This window comes from Gadus chalcogrammus, chromosome 20 (genome assembly GCF_026213295.1).
Source record: "Gadus chalcogrammus isolate NIFS_2021 chromosome 20, NIFS_Gcha_1.0, whole genome shotgun sequence".
Classification (NCBI taxonomy): Eukaryota; Metazoa; Chordata; class Actinopteri; order Gadiformes; family Gadidae; genus Gadus; species Gadus chalcogrammus.
The window spans coordinates 3,069,081-3,086,620 of NC_079431.1; the positions used below are offsets into that span (position 1 = coordinate 3,069,081).

The window sequence follows — 17,540 nt, forward strand, 5'->3', positions numbered from 1 at the left end:
GGTTTGACAAGTACATTTTTTTAATCAATGTTTAGTAGCACAGACACGTTAGCCCAATAGACATTAATACAACATGTAACGTTAATACATCAATATGTAAATTTGTAAACAAGTATTAAGCATCTAAAAAAACAAAAACAAAACATATTGTAAACTTATTATGCTACGATAAGCGCGTACCGACTGTGCTAACCTGCAGGCACTGTGTTGCCAGCCCCCGCACCACCACCTATCTATATGGTGATCTGGGCGGCCTGCTTGGCGACGGGCTTCAAGGCCCCGAGGTCCGGGACGGAGGAGGACACCCCCGCGCAGCACCACAACTCCCCGGCCCGGGCGGGCGGTGCGCTGAACGACTCCATCTCCACCCCGGCGGTGGCCAGCAAGCCTGGGACGGGGTCGTGAAAAGACGAGTGGGATCGTTACCGAGCTCGTTTGATTCGAATCTGCTGCCGATAGCATTTGCTGTCGAGTCATCATGACACAGATGCTGTTCTACAAAGCGACGCACGGGGAATTGAGATGGCGTTAAGGAGCAGGGAGGGGTCGTTAAGGAGCAGGGAGGGGTATTAAGGGGTTCGCTCCGGGATAAATACAGATGGAGTAGTGGGCATCAAGGTTCTGAACCCAGAGCCTGTTCTGGGTTTCACACGCCCTGCCCACTACGACCAGACCCCAAACCACTAGGACCAGACCCCAAACCACTAGGACCAGCCCCGAACCACTAGGACCAGCCCCGAACCACTAGGACCAGCCCCGAACCACTAGGACCAGCCCCGAACCACTAGGACCAGCCCCAAACCACTACGACCAGACCCCAAACCAGTAGGTCCCCGACCCCAAAAAAAACATATTGGACCGGGAAACTAAATTCTCAGCGGCAAAGACCCAGAAGATGAGTATACCTGGTCCAGGAGGACAACACATCTGAAGCAGTAACCACTTTATAAATAAAATGAAGAAGAAAGACCGAAAGACAGACGCACACAGACAGAAAGATGGAGACAGACAGACAGAAAGATGGAGACGGAAAGAAATATAGAGACGGAAAGAAATATAGAGACAGACAGACAGAAAGATGGAGACAGACGGACAGAGACGACAGAAAGATCAAGACAGACAGAAAGATGGAGACAGACAGACAGACAGAAAGATGGAGACAGACAGACAGAAAGATGGAGACAGACAGAAAGATGGAGACAAACAGACAGACAGAAAGATGGAGACAGACAGACGGATGGATGGAGACAGACAGACAGAAAGATGGAGACAGACAGAAAGATGGAGACAGACAGACGGATGGATGGAGGGAGACTGACAGACAGACAGACGGACAGACAGACAGACACAGTCAGACAGACAGAGGGCCTCCTACCAGCGAGGGAGGGCAGGACCTGGGGCCCGGGGGAGACCAGCAGGAACAGCAGGTGTCCGGCGAGGGCGACGGGCTGTCGGAACACGCTGCCGCCCAGCTCCAGCAGCACGGGCACGCCTCCCAGCACCGAGCCGCGGGCCTTGAGGCTGGCTCCGCCCGCCTGGACCTCCACCTCGCACACCCCGTGGCAGCTCCCCTCTGATTGGCTGTGGGTCTGGGTCACCTACACACGAGCAGACGCACGCCTCGCAAATGAGCCAATGGGGCGTCGTCTAGGAACTGTACGGCTCGGCACACGGTCACACGAAACCGTCAGGTTTGTATTTGAAGGATTTCTGTACCGCGACGCCAGACTGCTTGGCCAGGGTCAGCACGTTGACCAGGTTGGCCGAACCACCGGTAGTGGGCTTGAGAAGCCCCACCATTGCGGCTGAAGTGATGTAACCGGTGGACTTCTTCAAGCAGTCACCTGGTGGAGACAAGGCAAGACAAGGGGATTATAAGCCACACCTCCAGCCAACAGCTGAATATGATCTCTATTTGCGTCCAAATAGCTCAAATCCATTAATGTAGTTCTGAATTTAACCACCAGAGGGAGACACAGTGCGATTACAGTCCCGAAAAAGGGAAAAACATCCGAGTATATTTAATATAATTAATTAATTAATTAATTAATATAATTGAATACTATGTGATAAATGTTTTATTGGAGTTATGAACAAGTGTCACAGGCAAAAATATAAATAAAAACCCAACTCAGGAGAGAAATTAAGCAAACATCCACATCCTGCATTACAACGCCCCAAGAGATATGTAAAAACAAAACATGAGCCAACATGAGCCGTCATTCTCCCCTGGGTCAGGTCAAACAAATAAAAAAGAATATACAAACATTGATGAGGCGGGCCGGAGAGATTCTAGCTTCCCCATCGCCTTGACGGATGGTTCGACTGTCATAAATGAGAACTTCTCACGGTGAACTTCCCACAAAGAGGCTGCTGACCTTGAGTTGTGATGTGCACCTGGCTGCAGGGTTTAGAGGAGGCACAGGACTGCAGCACGGCCCCCATAGCTTCCCCAAGCGTGATCCATTGTTGAGACTCCTGGCAAAAGGTGCTGGCCAAAACCTGTGCATTGACCTACATGGGGTAGGAAACGCACAGTAAGTGTTAGAGACGCGGTTTTGGGAGTGTTCTCCTCTCCCTGACACACTACTACAAGGTGGGCCCCTCTCTGTGTTTGCTTAGCCGCCATCTTCCCCGACACTATTTGCCTCACACTTAGGTTTCCCCCCCCGCCGCACATCACTCGAGCTGTTGTTAAGTCTCCTGGCACGGCCGGCTCTGCTAACGTCGCCACGGCAACCTGTCAGCGGACTGCTAAGAATATCGGTTGAAACACTGTACCCCCCCCCCAGCTTAACCAAAACCCTCTCTGCCCCACAGACCCCACCCGCTATCCGGGAATTCTACCCCTGTTCGACTACAAACAAAAGTCCTGAATGATGGACACTGAAAACACCCGTTTCATTAATCATTTCAATACCATTACAATGACCGTATTCCATTCTGAAAGGAACCAAATTTCATTCCATCCATATTCTGTTCAGCTCAATTTACCCGCTTTACCACATCATAAATCACTAGTACGGCAGATCTGCACAGCTTCGTTGACATTCGTTATCCTAATTTGGGAAATAATCTGCCACACTGTCCACGACAAAGACTTTTCCCCCATATGTTGAAAATAATTAAATTATAAATGTGGCTTTTTAAATTGAGTCTGCACTATCTTGGTGCAGCCTAATTCCGCTCACCACTCAAATGTTAAATCGACAGCCCAAATATGGCTCCATCCCGACAGGAAGTGTAACCAAAGCACTCACCGCTCCGACGAGGCCCTTGCCCTTCACCATGTCCACGATCTGCAGGGCGATGTCCTGCCCGCACCGGGCCTGCGCCTCGCTGGTGCTGGCCCCCAGGTGGGGGCAGCTGATCACGTTGGGGTGGTCCACCAGAGCCCGGTTCTTAGGGGGTTCCTGAGAACAGACACCAACTCGTCAGAACACTGACCTCCAGGCTCGAGACGCAAGATCAAGAACTAGTACTGAAAAGCAAATCCCAGATGTACTGGTCCAACAGGCAGGATCATCCAGGGACTAGAGATGAAAATTAACCTGCTCGGCTAAATCTGGCACGATTACATGGTGAACTCTGATGTTCATGTTTATTAATGTGTGCTGTCCCTTTAAAAAAATAAATAATAATAATACAAAAAAACGAATCTAAGGGTGCTTAGACTCCTGGCCAAAAGGCTCTTGGTTCAAACCCCTAAGACCTCAGTCTACCTGTACGCCAAAATGCCCCATAGCCCACGACAAGCTCCTCAAAACACCCACTACTGTACACCAAGGCCCAATCCCATTTCTACCCCTTCCCCTTACCCCTCCCCCTTGTTTTGAAGGGGTAAGGGGAAGGGGAAGGCGTAAGGGGTAGAAATGGGATTGGGTCTAAGGCCCAATCCCATTTCTACCCCTTACCCCTTCAAAACGAGGGGGAGGGGTAAGGGGTAGAAATGGGATTGGGCCCAAGTCTTCTTCTATAAAAGCCCTCTGCTTCATGACCGCCGTAGGAACTCTTGGGGGTCCTTACCTCGACGAAGACGTCCAGGCCGGCTCCAGCACACTGGCCGGACTCCAGCGCTCTGAGCAGAGAGTCCTCGTCGATGATCCCGCCGCGCGCACAGTTCACCACCCGCACGCCCTTCTTGCACTTGGCGAATGAGGCGTCGTTAAGGAGGCCTAGGTAGGACGCGGATAAAGCGAGAGTGAAAACACAAACCCAAAAGGTAGTGGTTTTAGCTGTGAGATTGGTTGTTGGCCGAGAGTCGCCCTGAACCACAGGAACGAGCTGCAGCGCATTTCCATGAGTGTTTCTCTCTATACTTTTAAATACTTTGATATTTTCCATGGATCACCTTGATTACATCGGGATTTCGCTCTGTGTTTTACCCTCCATCCGTTGTGCTGCGTCATCGACAGGCATCCATTGATCTAGTTTGTGTCGCGCTCCAGGGTCGCACTAGCAGTTTTCAAACAGCCTTTCTACAACCAAACAGCCTTTCTGAGACCAAACCGAAGACGCGTCGGCCTCTGTGTGTCCAGCCCTCGGCGGGCGTGGCCGGGGGGAGGCTCACCCGTGGTGGAGGGCATCAGGGGCGTGTGGACGGTGATGAAGTCGCACTGCGGCCACAGCTCCTCCAGGGTCATCTGCTCCACCCCCCAGCCTGCAGTCACCTCCCGCGGGGTGATGGGGTCGTAGCCGATGGTCTGGGCGGGGGTGGGGAAAGTTTTAGCAGGTGTTAAGCGCTGGATGACTTGATAGGGAAGGGCCAGGGAGAGTCAGGAGAACTGTAGGAGGCTTCCTTCCACTTTCCCACGGGAAGCAGGTAGTAGTCATGATGGAAGCTGACTGTGATAAGAGTCACCCAGTTTGCACACGCCCATATGCAAATATTGCCCAACACTACTATAAAACACTAAGGCCAAGATATGATTGAGATCTTTGTCTAGGCTAGCATTAGAATTAGGCTTGCAACCACAAATCACTAGTATACCATTGCAGTATCACTGCCGTGCAAATAAATTCAGATAATACAGCTATCTGCATTGCAGATATGTCTGAGGTTTGTTCATAGACCAATCGAGTGGTTTACCTTCATTCTTTGATTTTATCAGTCAACCGAAGGTTGCAGTCTGTGACTTGGGCTTTCAATAAAGCATCTGTTAACAAGGTATTCGTCACTTTAAAATTAACCAGCAACTGAGTAACCATTTGAGATCATATTATCTGTAAAATGCTTTGTTGCAAGTTACATGTTTCTCTTTCCAGCTTCATTTACCCATGCTTCTATGCTCGATAGCCCTGAGATGGAGTCAGCCTTGCTCCTGTGGCTACAGGTTCCTGTATGCAACTTGCATTTTTATGGGGGTCAGAGGAAAACGGGCAGAAAGGAACCAGTCGGGTTCGACCCCAGCAACTTCTCGCTCATCAAAGTGCATCATGGGACTTTTCATATCCTAAATCAACGTAATATAACCTCGTCTAATCAAAGTTTTATTCGTCTCGCATGAGGAACGCTCTGACAAATCTAATTCAATGGATGAGTGAAGCCCTGTGGTGCAGCCTACCCAGCATGCAGCACCGACACGTGGAGACAGCTCTGGCAGAGAGTAATTACCTACCTTCATGCCAAAGGACTGCATTCTACTGGCGACTTCTTTGCCAATTCTCCCAAGTCCAACTATTCCCAGGGTTTTGCCAAAGAGCTCCGCGCCCATGAACTGAAATGTAACAAAATCGTTTTGACTGCTAGGCACACAGAAACTACACAGATTCCATTATCAAGTAGAGTCGTTGACAGCTGGGGGAGACGGGGGAACAATGGGATGAGTCATGCAATAGTAATTGCTTAATGCATCGACCCAATTCATTGCACACCAACCAAATTCTTGGCTTACTTTTTTGCGATCCCATTTTCCAGCTTTCATTGACATTGCAGCCTGTGGGACATGTCTGCAACCACAAGGTATGAATCACAAAAGTTAGGGAAAGAAGCGGTTTGCTTTCAAGGCATTCAATTAGTCCCGAAACTAAAAGTGAATCCCCCTTGGTGTTCAAACGTAATAAAACCCCTTCTCTTACCTGGAGAGACTGGTAATCAGGATACAGGTCAGCTCTGCAGCACTGATTGTATTACCACTTGGTGTGCTTGAATCAAAGAAAAGGGGATTTAATTCAGACTCAAAGAAAGACATGGTTACTGAACTGGCCATTCCGAAAGAAATACTAGTCTACCATCCATGCCAGACTTACTTCATGACAATAACCCCATGTTTAGTGGCAGCGTCCACATCCACATTGTCCACTCCAGTTCCAGCCCGACCGATAATTTTCAGATTACTGGCAGCATTGATGATGTCGGCCGTCACCTTTGTCGAAGATCTAACTACAAGTCCATCGTAGTTCTATGAGGAAAAAACAATTCTTTAGTCGGGAGAGTGTAGTCAAGTTTGCTACAGACAACTTTCCGCAAAACCGGTTTATTGCAGTGACATCACATTTGAACAGGGGTTATGCAACAATTCATTCCCCCCCACTCCTACATTATATTAAATGACATATTTAGTGAGAATCGTTGTTATAGTGCATGAACCAACAAGGCTTCTAAGAGAATGCATAAAATGTGCGGTGGCAGTGATTTTTAAGGGCTTGAGTCGAACATGTGGCACGCCAGGATGGTTATCCCAGCAAGCCGAGGATGCAGTTGCATCATATTTGGAATGGGCGGTACTAACTATCCTCAGGTTAGATGTTAAAAGGCAAATATGTTTCAAAGTTGAACGACAGCCGATGCAACACCGAATACTGTATATCCATGGTGAGACAGCTGTGAAACAAAACCGATTGAATATTTGTGCACAATACAGTTTGCACAAACAGCAATGATTGCGAGTATTCCCCATAATTAAGTCATGTTGAAGCAAGATAAGATAAGACAACACGCAATTATATGCGGCATGGGTATCATGCAGCTCAGATATACAGCTGAGAAGAGAAACAAGTCATCCATGGAGATGAAACCACAACGTTACCTTGATCTCAGAGATCAAATCCTCCTTGGTCAAATTCAGTTTCTCCGTAACTTGGATTCCATTTTCTTCCAGAACCTTTTTGCAGCAGGGATCAACGCTTTCGCTGATTAAAATGCTTTTAATCACTATCGGAGCCATTTTGCAGGATTGTTTGAGGGAATGCGAGGAAGGATAACTTCTGTGCGTGACGCCGCGGGAAAGTGATGGGCTAAGTGGTGGCAGCCAGCTCTCCCTTGTTGGCTCTGAATGGCCGGAGCTGGCAGACAGACCCGCCCCTTTCGTATAAACCCGCCCCTTTCTTCAACTTCCAATCTCAAAGGAATCAAAAACCAGACAGAAAAATATTCAAGTATAACAATGTATTATGTTAATTAAATTACATCAAGTAGGACTAATGTGCAAAGTTGTCAATTGAATAATCAAAAAAGATAAATACTTAATTCTAAAAAGCTAAAGAGTTGGGTCATCCTCATTGATTTATGTTCATGTTTATATGTTCATGAGACCTTTCTGAAGTGGTAATTCGGACCTCCATCCTAGAATGCCAGCAGTAGGTGTGAGGAAAACAATTTGATAGAGAAAGCAATGTAATTGAACGGATACATTAACCAGCCATGATATAAACCTGACCTAGGCTAAGATTAATCATGATGGCCTGATGTCATACCATCAGTGCTGCAGAGCTGATGATTTGAGGCGAACAATGATATTCATGAGCTACGTGGACGCTTCCACATTGCCGAGTACAAATGTTGCATTCTACTGGCTCGGGTTGGTTACTGTTGAAGTTTAAAGATTACATTTTCAATTACATTTTATTTGTACAGCCCTTAATCACATTCAAGTCTAAAAGGGCACACCTAAGCACAGCTAACCTATTAACGTTTATGTTCTTTAACGCAAATCTGCATTCAGAGTGACCCTTCCCCAGGCGTTTTCGTCACGAGGGATGCCTGGAACGGGATGCTCCAAATTAGCGTTAATGGAGAAAGAGAGGGCGGGACTTTCAGCAACATGGGCTTTGCAGTGAGTGAGATCTACTTCCGATAGACGGATATGCGTTTCCGTTCTGTCTGGAAATTGGTTCGTCAAAACCCTATCATTTTGCTATTTGTCGTTATTGTTGTTCTTCGTGTCGTGGCCGTATTCTTACTCAGGCCGGAGGCTGTAAACTGGCCTCCAAAGCTCATAGGAACTAAGAACGGAAGTGGCGTTGCGGTAGACCGGACTAACGCTACACTTCAGGACCCTCTCTCACCCTATACGCTGAGACAGAGTGCATCCTCTCTCCGGCGTTGATTGGTTGACGCGTTGCTTGGACACGGTCAAACAAAGGGCATTAATGTAAGTTTACAGGAACTGTGACCCGAGTTTTAATCAACAGGATTTGTTTTAAAAAATCCTGTTCTTTAATTTGCGGTCTGGTTCATTTGGTTTCAGGAGGGAGAATAAACATGGCAGAATCAATGGTTCAATATGGGAGAAGAAGAGGATCCAGTCCGATGGGTAACAGGCAGCAATACATGTGTTTATTTAAAGCTTGACATATGAGTATGGTTTTAACAGTAGGCTGCTGTAGCATCCTGTTTGCAAATATAGTACATGATAGGAATAATAATAATATTATTATTATTAATAATAATAATAATAATAATAATAATCGGATTAATACAATATTAGAGACATTGATGCCCTGTTAAAGGCTGTGTGTCTGTGTATCAACCATGCATGGCTTAACTGACTACCTTACATTTAATTTCTGTAATCGTTCTCCCAGTGTCTTCAGATGGGGACTGCCATGGGACTAAACCCCTGTTAGATCTGAGACAGGTCACTGTGTTGCCCAGAGAGGAATACTTGAAAATTAAAGAATCGTTAAATCACCAAAGTAATCACAAGAAGAGGATTGAAGAAGCAGCAAAACAAAGAGAGGCGATGCATCAGCAGTCCAAGGAAGTGGTGAAACTATGGTCCAATACCATCGTGGTGAGTTAACAAAAGCCAGTACTGAAGGCTGAAAGGACAACGTATACTTATCTCCGAGTCTGACTCAAGCTACTGCAGCGCAATGCAGCATTACATTTACGCTCACTTCATTTAGCAGATATTATTACATTTTTACAAACTAGACCAACAGATGAGGGCGGAAAAATGTGCAAACTTCAAACATGTCAGTACATCTCATCACCGTGTTTCTAAAATGAAAAACAACAAGCGTCAGCTCCAGAGTGACGCACTGTGTCTCGCGACAGGGACAACGGCAAAAGAAAATCGAGGCCAAGAAGATCCGAGAGGAGCTGGAAGAGGAGCAGCGCAAGGCCAGGGACCTGGAGGAGGCCAGGTACCAGGAGCAGTTGAGGAAGGAGGCCATCGCAAGAGCCAAGGCCCAGCTGTACTACCAGACCCAACAGGTCAAGGGCTTCCATGTGAGTGGTACCTCAGCCATGATTTTGCTCGCCATTTAACACATACCCGGCTGCCTGTGGCGCGGGAGGTAGTACAGGTGGCCTGGCGACCCAAAAAGGTAGTGCAGGTTGTCTAGTGACTCAAAGGTTGTCTGGCGACCCAAAGGTGGCAAGTTCGATCCCCGGTTCCTCCTACTATAGCTAAGTGGCGGAGTGTCCTTGAGCTCCTAACCCTGACTGCCTACTGACCCGCTGGCGGTTGCCTTCTATCGTCGACCGCCTTTTGCAAACGATACAACCACCCATGAATGGGTGAGCATTATGTAAATGCAGTCCATCCATCTTCAAAGTTTCAAATCTCTCTTTAGTAGACGCTGATATTCTACTTTCAGTGAATGAGAGAGACACATCATGAAGGAGCATTGTACTGGGCATCTTGCTCCATGATGCCAACAGGTAGGGGTGGTGACGTTGGTGATCCAACCCGTAGCGGTGAGCCGGGAATCGAACACCACTATGTTATCCCGCCCTACCCGGTTCTAGCCCGTTGCGTGATTTGACATGGTCGTCCTTCTGCAGAGTGCTCTCCTACTGACCGAGGTGCTGAAGGAGAGAGAGGCCCAGCTCGAGCTGAAGCGCAGAATCGAGAGCTCCTCCAAAGATCGGGACCGGGAGGTGCTCGACAAGATCAAGTCCCGGGAGGACGAGGCCTTGGAACGAGAGAAGCAGAAAGCCGTCCAGAAGAAGCTCAACACGCAGGCAGTGGCGGAGGACCTGAGAACACAGTGAGCTTCGGTGACGCGTCTCTCTGTGGTTTATCCAAGAGGAACCGTATTTCAGTACAGTACAGTGATGGTCTTGATGGGTTGCGAGTCAAGTCTCATCTGAATTAAGCATTTACTCATCTCAGGAGATATTCCCTCAACCACTAATGCTGTATACAGTTGTATTCAGGACCAGGTTTGATTTTTTTTTTATATCTCAAATGACGAGGTCCGGACCTCGGTGACCTCATAGCTGGCTACGGGCACGGTGGTAACATGCTCTTCCTCTTCCTCAGGATGAGGAACGTCGAGTTGGCCAGAGCTCGGGAGAAGCTGGAGAACGTGAAGGAGGGAGAGGAGATCCAACGCCTTCGCCAGCTGCACCTCAGGGAGCAGAGTGCGACGAGACAAAGACAGGAGGAGCGGAAGAAGAGCACCATGCAGGCTCACCTGGTGAGGAAGGCCCCCTCTTGGGATGTCCATTTTAAACTCTATGCTGCCAACGATACAAACTGGCTGTGTTGTGCTTCCCGGCTTGCGGTGTGTCGCACCACAGGAGCACATCTCTAACCGAGACGTGGTGAGAGGCATCGATGAACGGAAGCGGGCGCTGGAAGAGGAGCAGAGGGAGCTTTTCCTCGCCACCAAGAAGAAGATGGGGGTTTTAAGGAAGGAGAAAGAGGCAGAGTTGTTCAGGTAAAGCCCCTGGTCAAAAAAGGTATGTCTATATTATCGGGTCACTCAGAAGTGAAGTCACTCGGATCAGCCTCAACAGTAGCGGTCATGGTTTTTCTTTTGCCACACCCAAAATTAAAGAGAATATATATTTACGATCACGCATGTGCTTGTGCTCCTCAGAGAGGCCCAGATTCTCAAGGACATGATTAGGAACAAGCTGACCGCCACCCAGCAGGAGAAGACGGACCACGAGGACGAGTGCATTGCCAGGGCCATCGCCGAACAGGAGGCCAGAGAGGCCCTGAGACGCAACGCTGACGAGGAGAGGAAGGCAGCGATGCAGAAGAGCATCTCCGAACACAGAGAGACCCTGGTGAGACCCCCTGAGACATCTGGTGACCCCTGCAGGCTGAGGGCCAAGCTCACGGGGAACACCAAGGAAAACCGGGATTCCTGATTCTTAATATAAATCCGTGGTGTTGGATGATGAATTACAACTACTGATATCTTGCGTTTGCTCTTGTGTTCCACCAGCGGCTGGAACAAGAGCAGAAGGAGATGATTGCGCGTCAGAAAGCCCTGGAGGTGCAGCAGGCCAAAGAGGAGACCGCCAGAATCTTCCTGGAGAAGCAACAGCAGAAGGCACAAAAAGCCAAGGAAGAGGGGAGATTTCTACAAGATCACTATGTCCAGCAAATGGTGAGCTTCCATTCCTTCAGGGCCGAAAAGGCCCACTTCTGGTGGTGAGTTCAAACATCCATGCCTTGTCTTTTGACTTTGCACCTAATCCCACCGTGTTTCCGTAGGCGGCGAAACAGGTCCGACACAAGCAAAAGAAAACAGAGCAACGGGAGTCTCTGGTGAAGAACACGGAGCTCATCGTGGCAGAGGGGCAGCAGTTCCAGCAGTACGCGTCGCAGGTGATCCGTGAAGCGGCGGTGGGCCAGCGGAACCTCCTCCCGCTCCACAAGGCCGCCAGAGAGGGGCTCGGCGGAGGCCTGGGGCCCGTCTTCGGCGGCGCGCAGCCGAGCTACCTCGTTCAAGACGACAGCGGCGTGGAGATGCCGCGGTACGTGTGCGCTACGACCCAGAACGTCAAGGAGCTCAACGAGACGACGGACATGGAGGGAGCGAGGAAGCGGCTCGGCTTCACTTGGTGATGGGGCGGTCGTAGTGGGCTTCATACCCGTTACTGGGAGTTGTGGGTGGGTGGGTGGGAAACACTGATCTGGATTTGTTTTGAAAAGTTAAGTCTCGGTGCTGAAACAAAGTTTGTTGATTCATGTATAAAGTGGTTGGTATGGTTAATTTACCGCATCCTCAGTTATATGTATTGAGGTAAATAACTAACTTAAAATTGGGTGGACATGCTCCAACTAAAAATGTTATGAGGAAAGACAATAGTTTATTTGGTACCGAGAAATAGGTTAATCATTTGATGTCAAATAAATACACAATTTACAGATTTATACAAACTCGCTTTATGTTGCATGTTATGTTGGACAGTCTCCATTTGAAGTGAAACAACAGGTATCTCGAACTACAAAAAAGAAAAATCTAACGTGGAAGATATACATGCAAAAAGACCCAAAAATGATTTAAAATTAAAAAGGGGAAATAAAAATAAACAAACAGACTTCAACTGACTCATGTTTCATTACACATCCTGGCTGGTAAAAGCAAAAAACGATGTTCCTTAACCTCTCTAAACAGATTATGTTTGTATACTTTTAAAAAATACAGTAAAAAAGTACTAGGGGAGGGGTGCTCACAAGGAGGCTTTTTTCCGCTGCAGTAGAACTTCTAATAGTTTAAACAACTCTCATTTTGGAATTTGCAAAAAATCAAAACTAAAAACAGACCCAATGATTTCCCAGAGTGACCAAAAGTGGTCTGGCGTGGACCGACTTCTGTGAGTATCAAACATCACGCGTACACAAAAGGGGGGGCTCGATCGCAGGACTAGTCGCTGTCGTCGTTACTCGACCCGGAGCTGTCCTTCTTGTCGCGGGTCCCTTCTCGTCCTCGGTTGCTGCGGTTCCTCGCAGGGCTTCCGGCCGGCTCTTTGGCTTTAGGAGGAGGGGACTCCCTCGGGGGGCTTTTCTTCTTGTCCTCTGGGCTCTTCCGGCCCTTGGTCTTGTCGTCCTGGTCGCTGTCGGAGCTGCTGCTGCTGCTGCTGTGGTGGTGCCGGCCCCTGGATCCCCGTCTCGGGGCCGGCCCGCTCTCCTTATCCTTCCTGCGCGCCTGCCGGTCGTTGCTCCGGCTCCGGGAGCGCCGCCCGCCCCTGTGAGAGTCTCTGGCCTTGGCCCGGTCGGGGCTCCTGGTGCGGTCCCGGTTCCTGGGCGACCCTCGCCGCTTGTCATCCCTGGAGGGCTGCCGGCGTCTCTCCTGGCTCCTCTGGCCGCCCTCGCTGGGCCTCTCCCTGTCCCTTCTCTCGCCCCTGTCCCTCGAGGACGCACGCCTAGCCCCGCGGTCCCCTCTGTCCCGGCTCCTGCTGTGGGACTTGGGGCCCTCCTTGCCGCTCGTCCTGTCCTTGCTCTGGGACTCGGCCCTCTCCTTCTCCCGCTTGTCCCCGTTTCGACCCTTCTCTTCCTGCGGCTTCTCGCCGTTCCTTCCCTTCGGGTCGTCTTTCGGCTTCTTCTCGGACTCGGCGCGCTTGCTCCTCTCCTTGCTGTGGTCGGACTCCGTTTCCTTCTCCTTGGTCACGGCCGCGTCTTTGCTCCGGGAGCGGCCTCGGCGGTCGGGCTTGTGGTCCCGCTCCTTCTCTTTGCTCTTTGACCGTCTCCTCTTGTCTCCGCTTTTACGCACCTCGTCTCCGCTCTTGTCAGCACCCTTGTCTATGCTCTTGTCCCTACCTTTGTCTCCTCCCTTTTCTACACTCTTGTCCCCACTCTTGTCTACGCTCTTGTCTACGCTCTTGTCTACGCTCTTGTCTACGCTCTTGTCTACGCCCTTGTCCCCACCCTTGTCCCCGCTCTTGTCTACGCTCTTGTCCCTACCCTTGTCTACGCTCTTGCTGCGGCTGCGCGAGCCGCCCCTCTTCTTGGCCTTGTGTCTGCCGTGTTTGTCTTCGTCCTTCTTCTCCTTGTCCTTGCTCCGGGACCGGTGGGAGCGACCGCGCTTCTCCTTCTCCGCCGGCTTGTCGTCAGAGTCCTTCTTCTCTGCCCGGGTCGCTTTAGCGGCCTCCTCCTTTGCTGCCTCCTCCATGTCACCTCTGTGAGACCAGGGTGCAAAGGTGGTCCGGTTTAGTCAAATGTATTCGCCCAAGCCAGTTCACACAGTGAGTAGATGACTTCTAAATGGTCAAAATGTGTTGCACTTAAATGGCTGACCCAACAAAGTTAAGTTGTAGCCAGCTTTCCAGTATAATAAACGATTCCACATGTTAAAGAAATGTAAGCATTTCATTTTACAGATTGAGTCCAAGATGGCCGATTGGAGTATAACACGTAGAAGCCTCTGAATTATGAATCCCTTTCTATAAGCGTCTCTTACTTGTCCCCCTTAATCCAGCGCTCTCCACTCGTTGCCCTCGTCCTTTGCCGCTGCATTTCCTGCCGCCAGTGGGGCGGCGTCTCGCTGCGGCGGAAACGGTCTCGTGATCGTGAGCGGGACGGAGTGCGATAGCGCTGGTGGAGAAGGACAGAGACGGCCGGGTTACGGTCATCATCCAGACAAGGGGTTTAGTCTGGGTTATTAAACTCAGACAAAGATTCAACCAACGAGCATGCACTTACCCGTGGACCTCTCCCTTTAATCTTCCTGCCGGACCGGGTCGTCACTAGTCCTCTGTGATATGCAGACTGGGCATTAAACGGCCTGCCCATGAAAAGGGGAAGATTCAAACATTAGGACGTGTGACGATCATCGGCTCCAGATACAGTCTCGGAGTGCCGTGGTCTTGGACCGACCTTTCCCTCGGCCGTTCCTCCCGCTGCCTGGGGTTCTGTCCAGCGTCCTCGTTCTGGGCGGCCTGGGGACTTTTGCGCATGAGGAATCTGTTCTGAGGGACCTCCGGGATCTCTTCGGGTCGGACCGAGGACAACTGCAGGTCTTGCTCCTTTTCGTCCGCACTTCCGGCCTCTGACCTAAAACACAGAACATGCGGAGTGCGCGTTTTAAACACGAGCCGCTTCCCCTGCGCAGACGGGGACGAACTACGGTGGACTAAGCAAGTACCTCTCTTTCTTCGCCTTCTTTTGCTTCTTCTTCTTCTGCTTTTTCACCTTCTTCTTCCGCCTCTTGGATTCTTTTTCGGACTCCTCCGACTCCGAGGAAGGCTCTGAGGAGCTGTCTGAGGAGCTGGAGCTGTCGCTGGCCTCAGAATGCGCCTTCTCCTTTTTCTTCTTCTCGCCTGGCTTCACTGAAGAGAGAAGACATCGAGGGAATCGCTTTAGGGGCAAAGAATAAACGGCACAAAGGCTAGAAGCACACTTTTTAAAACGGGGGTGAGATGTGGTGTCTGAAAGTGTGTTAAGACCTCTTGTCTTAGGGATGAGCTCTCCGCAGTTCATGATCTTGACCTCGGAATATGGTTTACTGCTGGCGTCTGTCTTCTGCCTCTCCATGGTTTGAATGACCTCTTGGCCAGATATTACTTGTCCGAAAACCACGTGGACTCTGGAATTGGAACAGTTGTTGTCAGTAAACAGTCAAAACTAATTTCATTTGCAAATAAAAAAACAAAAACAAGGTATTCTATATCAATATGAAGCACTTACCCGTCCAGATGTGGCGAAGGTTTGGTGGTACTGAAGATTAAACACAACAAATGTTGGTTGTAAATTAAGAAGCTCGAACAATCAAAGTGGTGTAGTGTATTATGTCAACATTTCTTTCCACAAAAACATCCATATGGATAGTTATATACAACAACCAGCATAAAATTATCATTATGTTGCTGTATTGCATAGCCCTGATAGAATGCTTTTTGGAAGGAATCCAACCATGCAAAAGCAAGTCGAACAGAGTAGATTTCATGCTCACATAAAGAACTGAGATCCGTTGGTGTCCTTGCCCCTGTTCGCCATGGACAGAAGGTACTCCTTATTGTGTTTCATGGTAAAGCTCTCATCTAAAAACAAGAAATAAAATTGAAACCAACGTCAGTGGATGAATGATGATTTTACAAATTGATAATAGTTTAGCTGAAAGGTTTGGCGTCTTTACCTTCAAAGAAGCCACCATAGATGGATTCACCCCCTCTTCCATTCCCTGTTATGGAATGGTTATGAAGAGAATATCAAGGCAAGGAACGGTTAAACAGGAAAACTGCAGTGATAAAATAAGAAAGGGGGAATTTATACAAACTTGTGGTATATACATACTTATACCACCCACAGAAATATACAGACACAATCGTCAAGATCATACCTTCGCTGAAGTCCCCACCCTGGATCATGAAGTCCTTCACGATTCGGTGGAACACGCATCCTTTGTAATGAAGAGGTTTCTGAGTTCCTTTACCAATGCCTTTCTCACCTAGTAGAAACACAAGAATGGCAGGACTTCCATATGACGCACATCACTCAAAAAGACATGACAGCCTGGTAAGTTGTGTATGTTTATCATCTAGTACCTGTACAGAGACACCTGAAGTTTTCAGTAGTCTTGGGGCAAACCTCTGAGAACAACTCCACCACAATTCGACCAACTGTGTAAAAAAACCACATCGTTAGATAGTATAAATGGCCTTTAAGTAGTTAAGTAATTAGATATTGGATAGAGGTCTCACCCTTAATGTTGCTGATTCCAACGTCGAAGAAGCACCGAGGACGCACCTTGATGCCCATGATTACTGACCGAAACCTGCCTGGAACACATCAATAGATGTGATCAGGTTACATCTGGTGCCAGACCCATCCACACATGGATATCATAAAGTAACCAAAACAATACATGTGATAAGGTGGTTATGTGGCGCAATTCCCATCCATTCATATAGTTCATAAAGTTTCCTGATCAATAGATGTGATCAGGTGGGTAAATGGCGCTAGACCCATCCATAACGTGACAAGAGTTCATAAAGTGACCCAAACAACACGGAGAGGCCCCACTCAGCCAGGTCCATCACGGGATATGGACATTAATCGCTTCGTCTTTGACCAAGAAGGTTAAATAGGCCAAGTGTCTTGTGTTCATCGTTAGGTATAACAAATCAACGAATGAATGAATGAATGAATGACCCCGGGTTGAATGAGCGTGAATTCAGCGATTTCGAAAGTAAACGATACCCGGGCCGGTACAATTGCAAAACATTAATAAATGGCCAATAAACCGATATAACCACATGATATACGTGATAAAGCACGGGTCGGTCCCCCATGCAGCGGACGGGCACCCGTAGGGGGTTCGGATCCTACTGGGCCTAAATCGACGTTACCGTGCCCATGAGCACTGGGGCAGTCAGAGTACGTACACACCGGGTTCACCCACGTGGTAAACAAACATCTGAACTGAAAGCCACTAATATCGATCTAATTATCGTATTACCTTAGTCGGTGGACCAATGATGCTGTTCCGAAGAATAATCGATCATCTAATAACGAAATCCAAGTCCCATTCAGTGTCACACAGTGTTTTCTAAAGATGGCGCGAGGAGAACGTCAATGTACTTTGGGATCCGCGCAAGAGGAGCGCTTAATATTGGTCAGCTGACCGCCCGC

At 48.8% G+C, this 17,540-nt stretch overlaps 3 protein-coding genes across 4 annotated transcripts; 1 reads left to right on the top strand and 2 right to left on the bottom strand.

Moving 5' to 3' along the window:
* Positions 1-6: 6 nt before the first annotated feature.
* phgdh (phosphoglycerate dehydrogenase) lies at positions 7-7,279 on the bottom strand. The gene is made up of 12 exons (XM_056580319.1): positions 7,029-7,279; positions 6,250-6,401; positions 6,079-6,144; positions 5,895-5,949; positions 5,619-5,717; positions 4,571-4,703; positions 4,027-4,175; positions 3,261-3,413; positions 2,379-2,514; positions 1,717-1,844; positions 1,376-1,598; positions 7-388 (listed from the first exon to the last, which is right to left on the bottom strand). The coding sequence occupies exons 1-12, from the start codon at positions 7,164-7,166 to the stop codon at positions 234-236; spliced, it is 1,587 nt and encodes a 528-aa protein (XP_056436294.1). The 5' UTR covers positions 7,167-7,279; the 3' UTR covers positions 7-233.
* A 1,013-nt stretch (positions 7,280-8,292) lies between these two features.
* On the top strand, positions 8,293-12,064 carry cfap210 (cilia and flagella associated protein 210). Its single transcript, XM_056580352.1, has 10 exons — positions 8,293-8,372; positions 8,469-8,534; positions 8,806-9,014; positions 9,281-9,454; positions 10,013-10,218; positions 10,494-10,650; positions 10,754-10,893; positions 11,056-11,248; positions 11,410-11,574; positions 11,682-12,064. Exons 2-10 carry the CDS (start codon positions 8,483-8,485, stop codon positions 12,033-12,035), a joined length of 1,650 nt encoding a protein of 549 aa, XP_056436327.1. The 5' UTR covers positions 8,293-8,372; positions 8,469-8,482; the 3' UTR covers positions 12,036-12,064.
* A 167-nt stretch (positions 12,065-12,231) lies between these two features.
* On the bottom strand, positions 12,232-17,497 carry ppig (peptidylprolyl isomerase G (cyclophilin G)). 2 transcript variants are annotated; one of them, XM_056579642.1, is made up of 13 exons: positions 17,368-17,497; positions 16,610-16,683; positions 16,454-16,528; positions 16,249-16,356; positions 16,045-16,089; positions 15,862-15,949; positions 15,597-15,626; positions 15,356-15,495; positions 15,055-15,238; positions 14,787-14,963; positions 14,613-14,694; positions 14,371-14,504; positions 12,232-14,089 (listed from the first exon to the last, which is right to left on the bottom strand). In XM_056579642.1, exons 2-13 carry the CDS (start codon positions 16,665-16,667, stop codon positions 12,838-12,840), a joined length of 2,373 nt encoding a protein of 790 aa, XP_056435617.1. In that variant the 5' UTR covers positions 16,668-16,683; positions 17,368-17,497; the 3' UTR covers positions 12,232-12,837. The 2 variants fall into 2 exon arrangements, with proteins under 2 accessions (XP_056435617.1, XP_056435616.1); XM_056579641.1 differs by having other exon boundaries at positions 12,233-14,089; positions 16,610-16,687.
* Between the last annotated feature and the right edge of the window lie 43 nt (positions 17,498-17,540).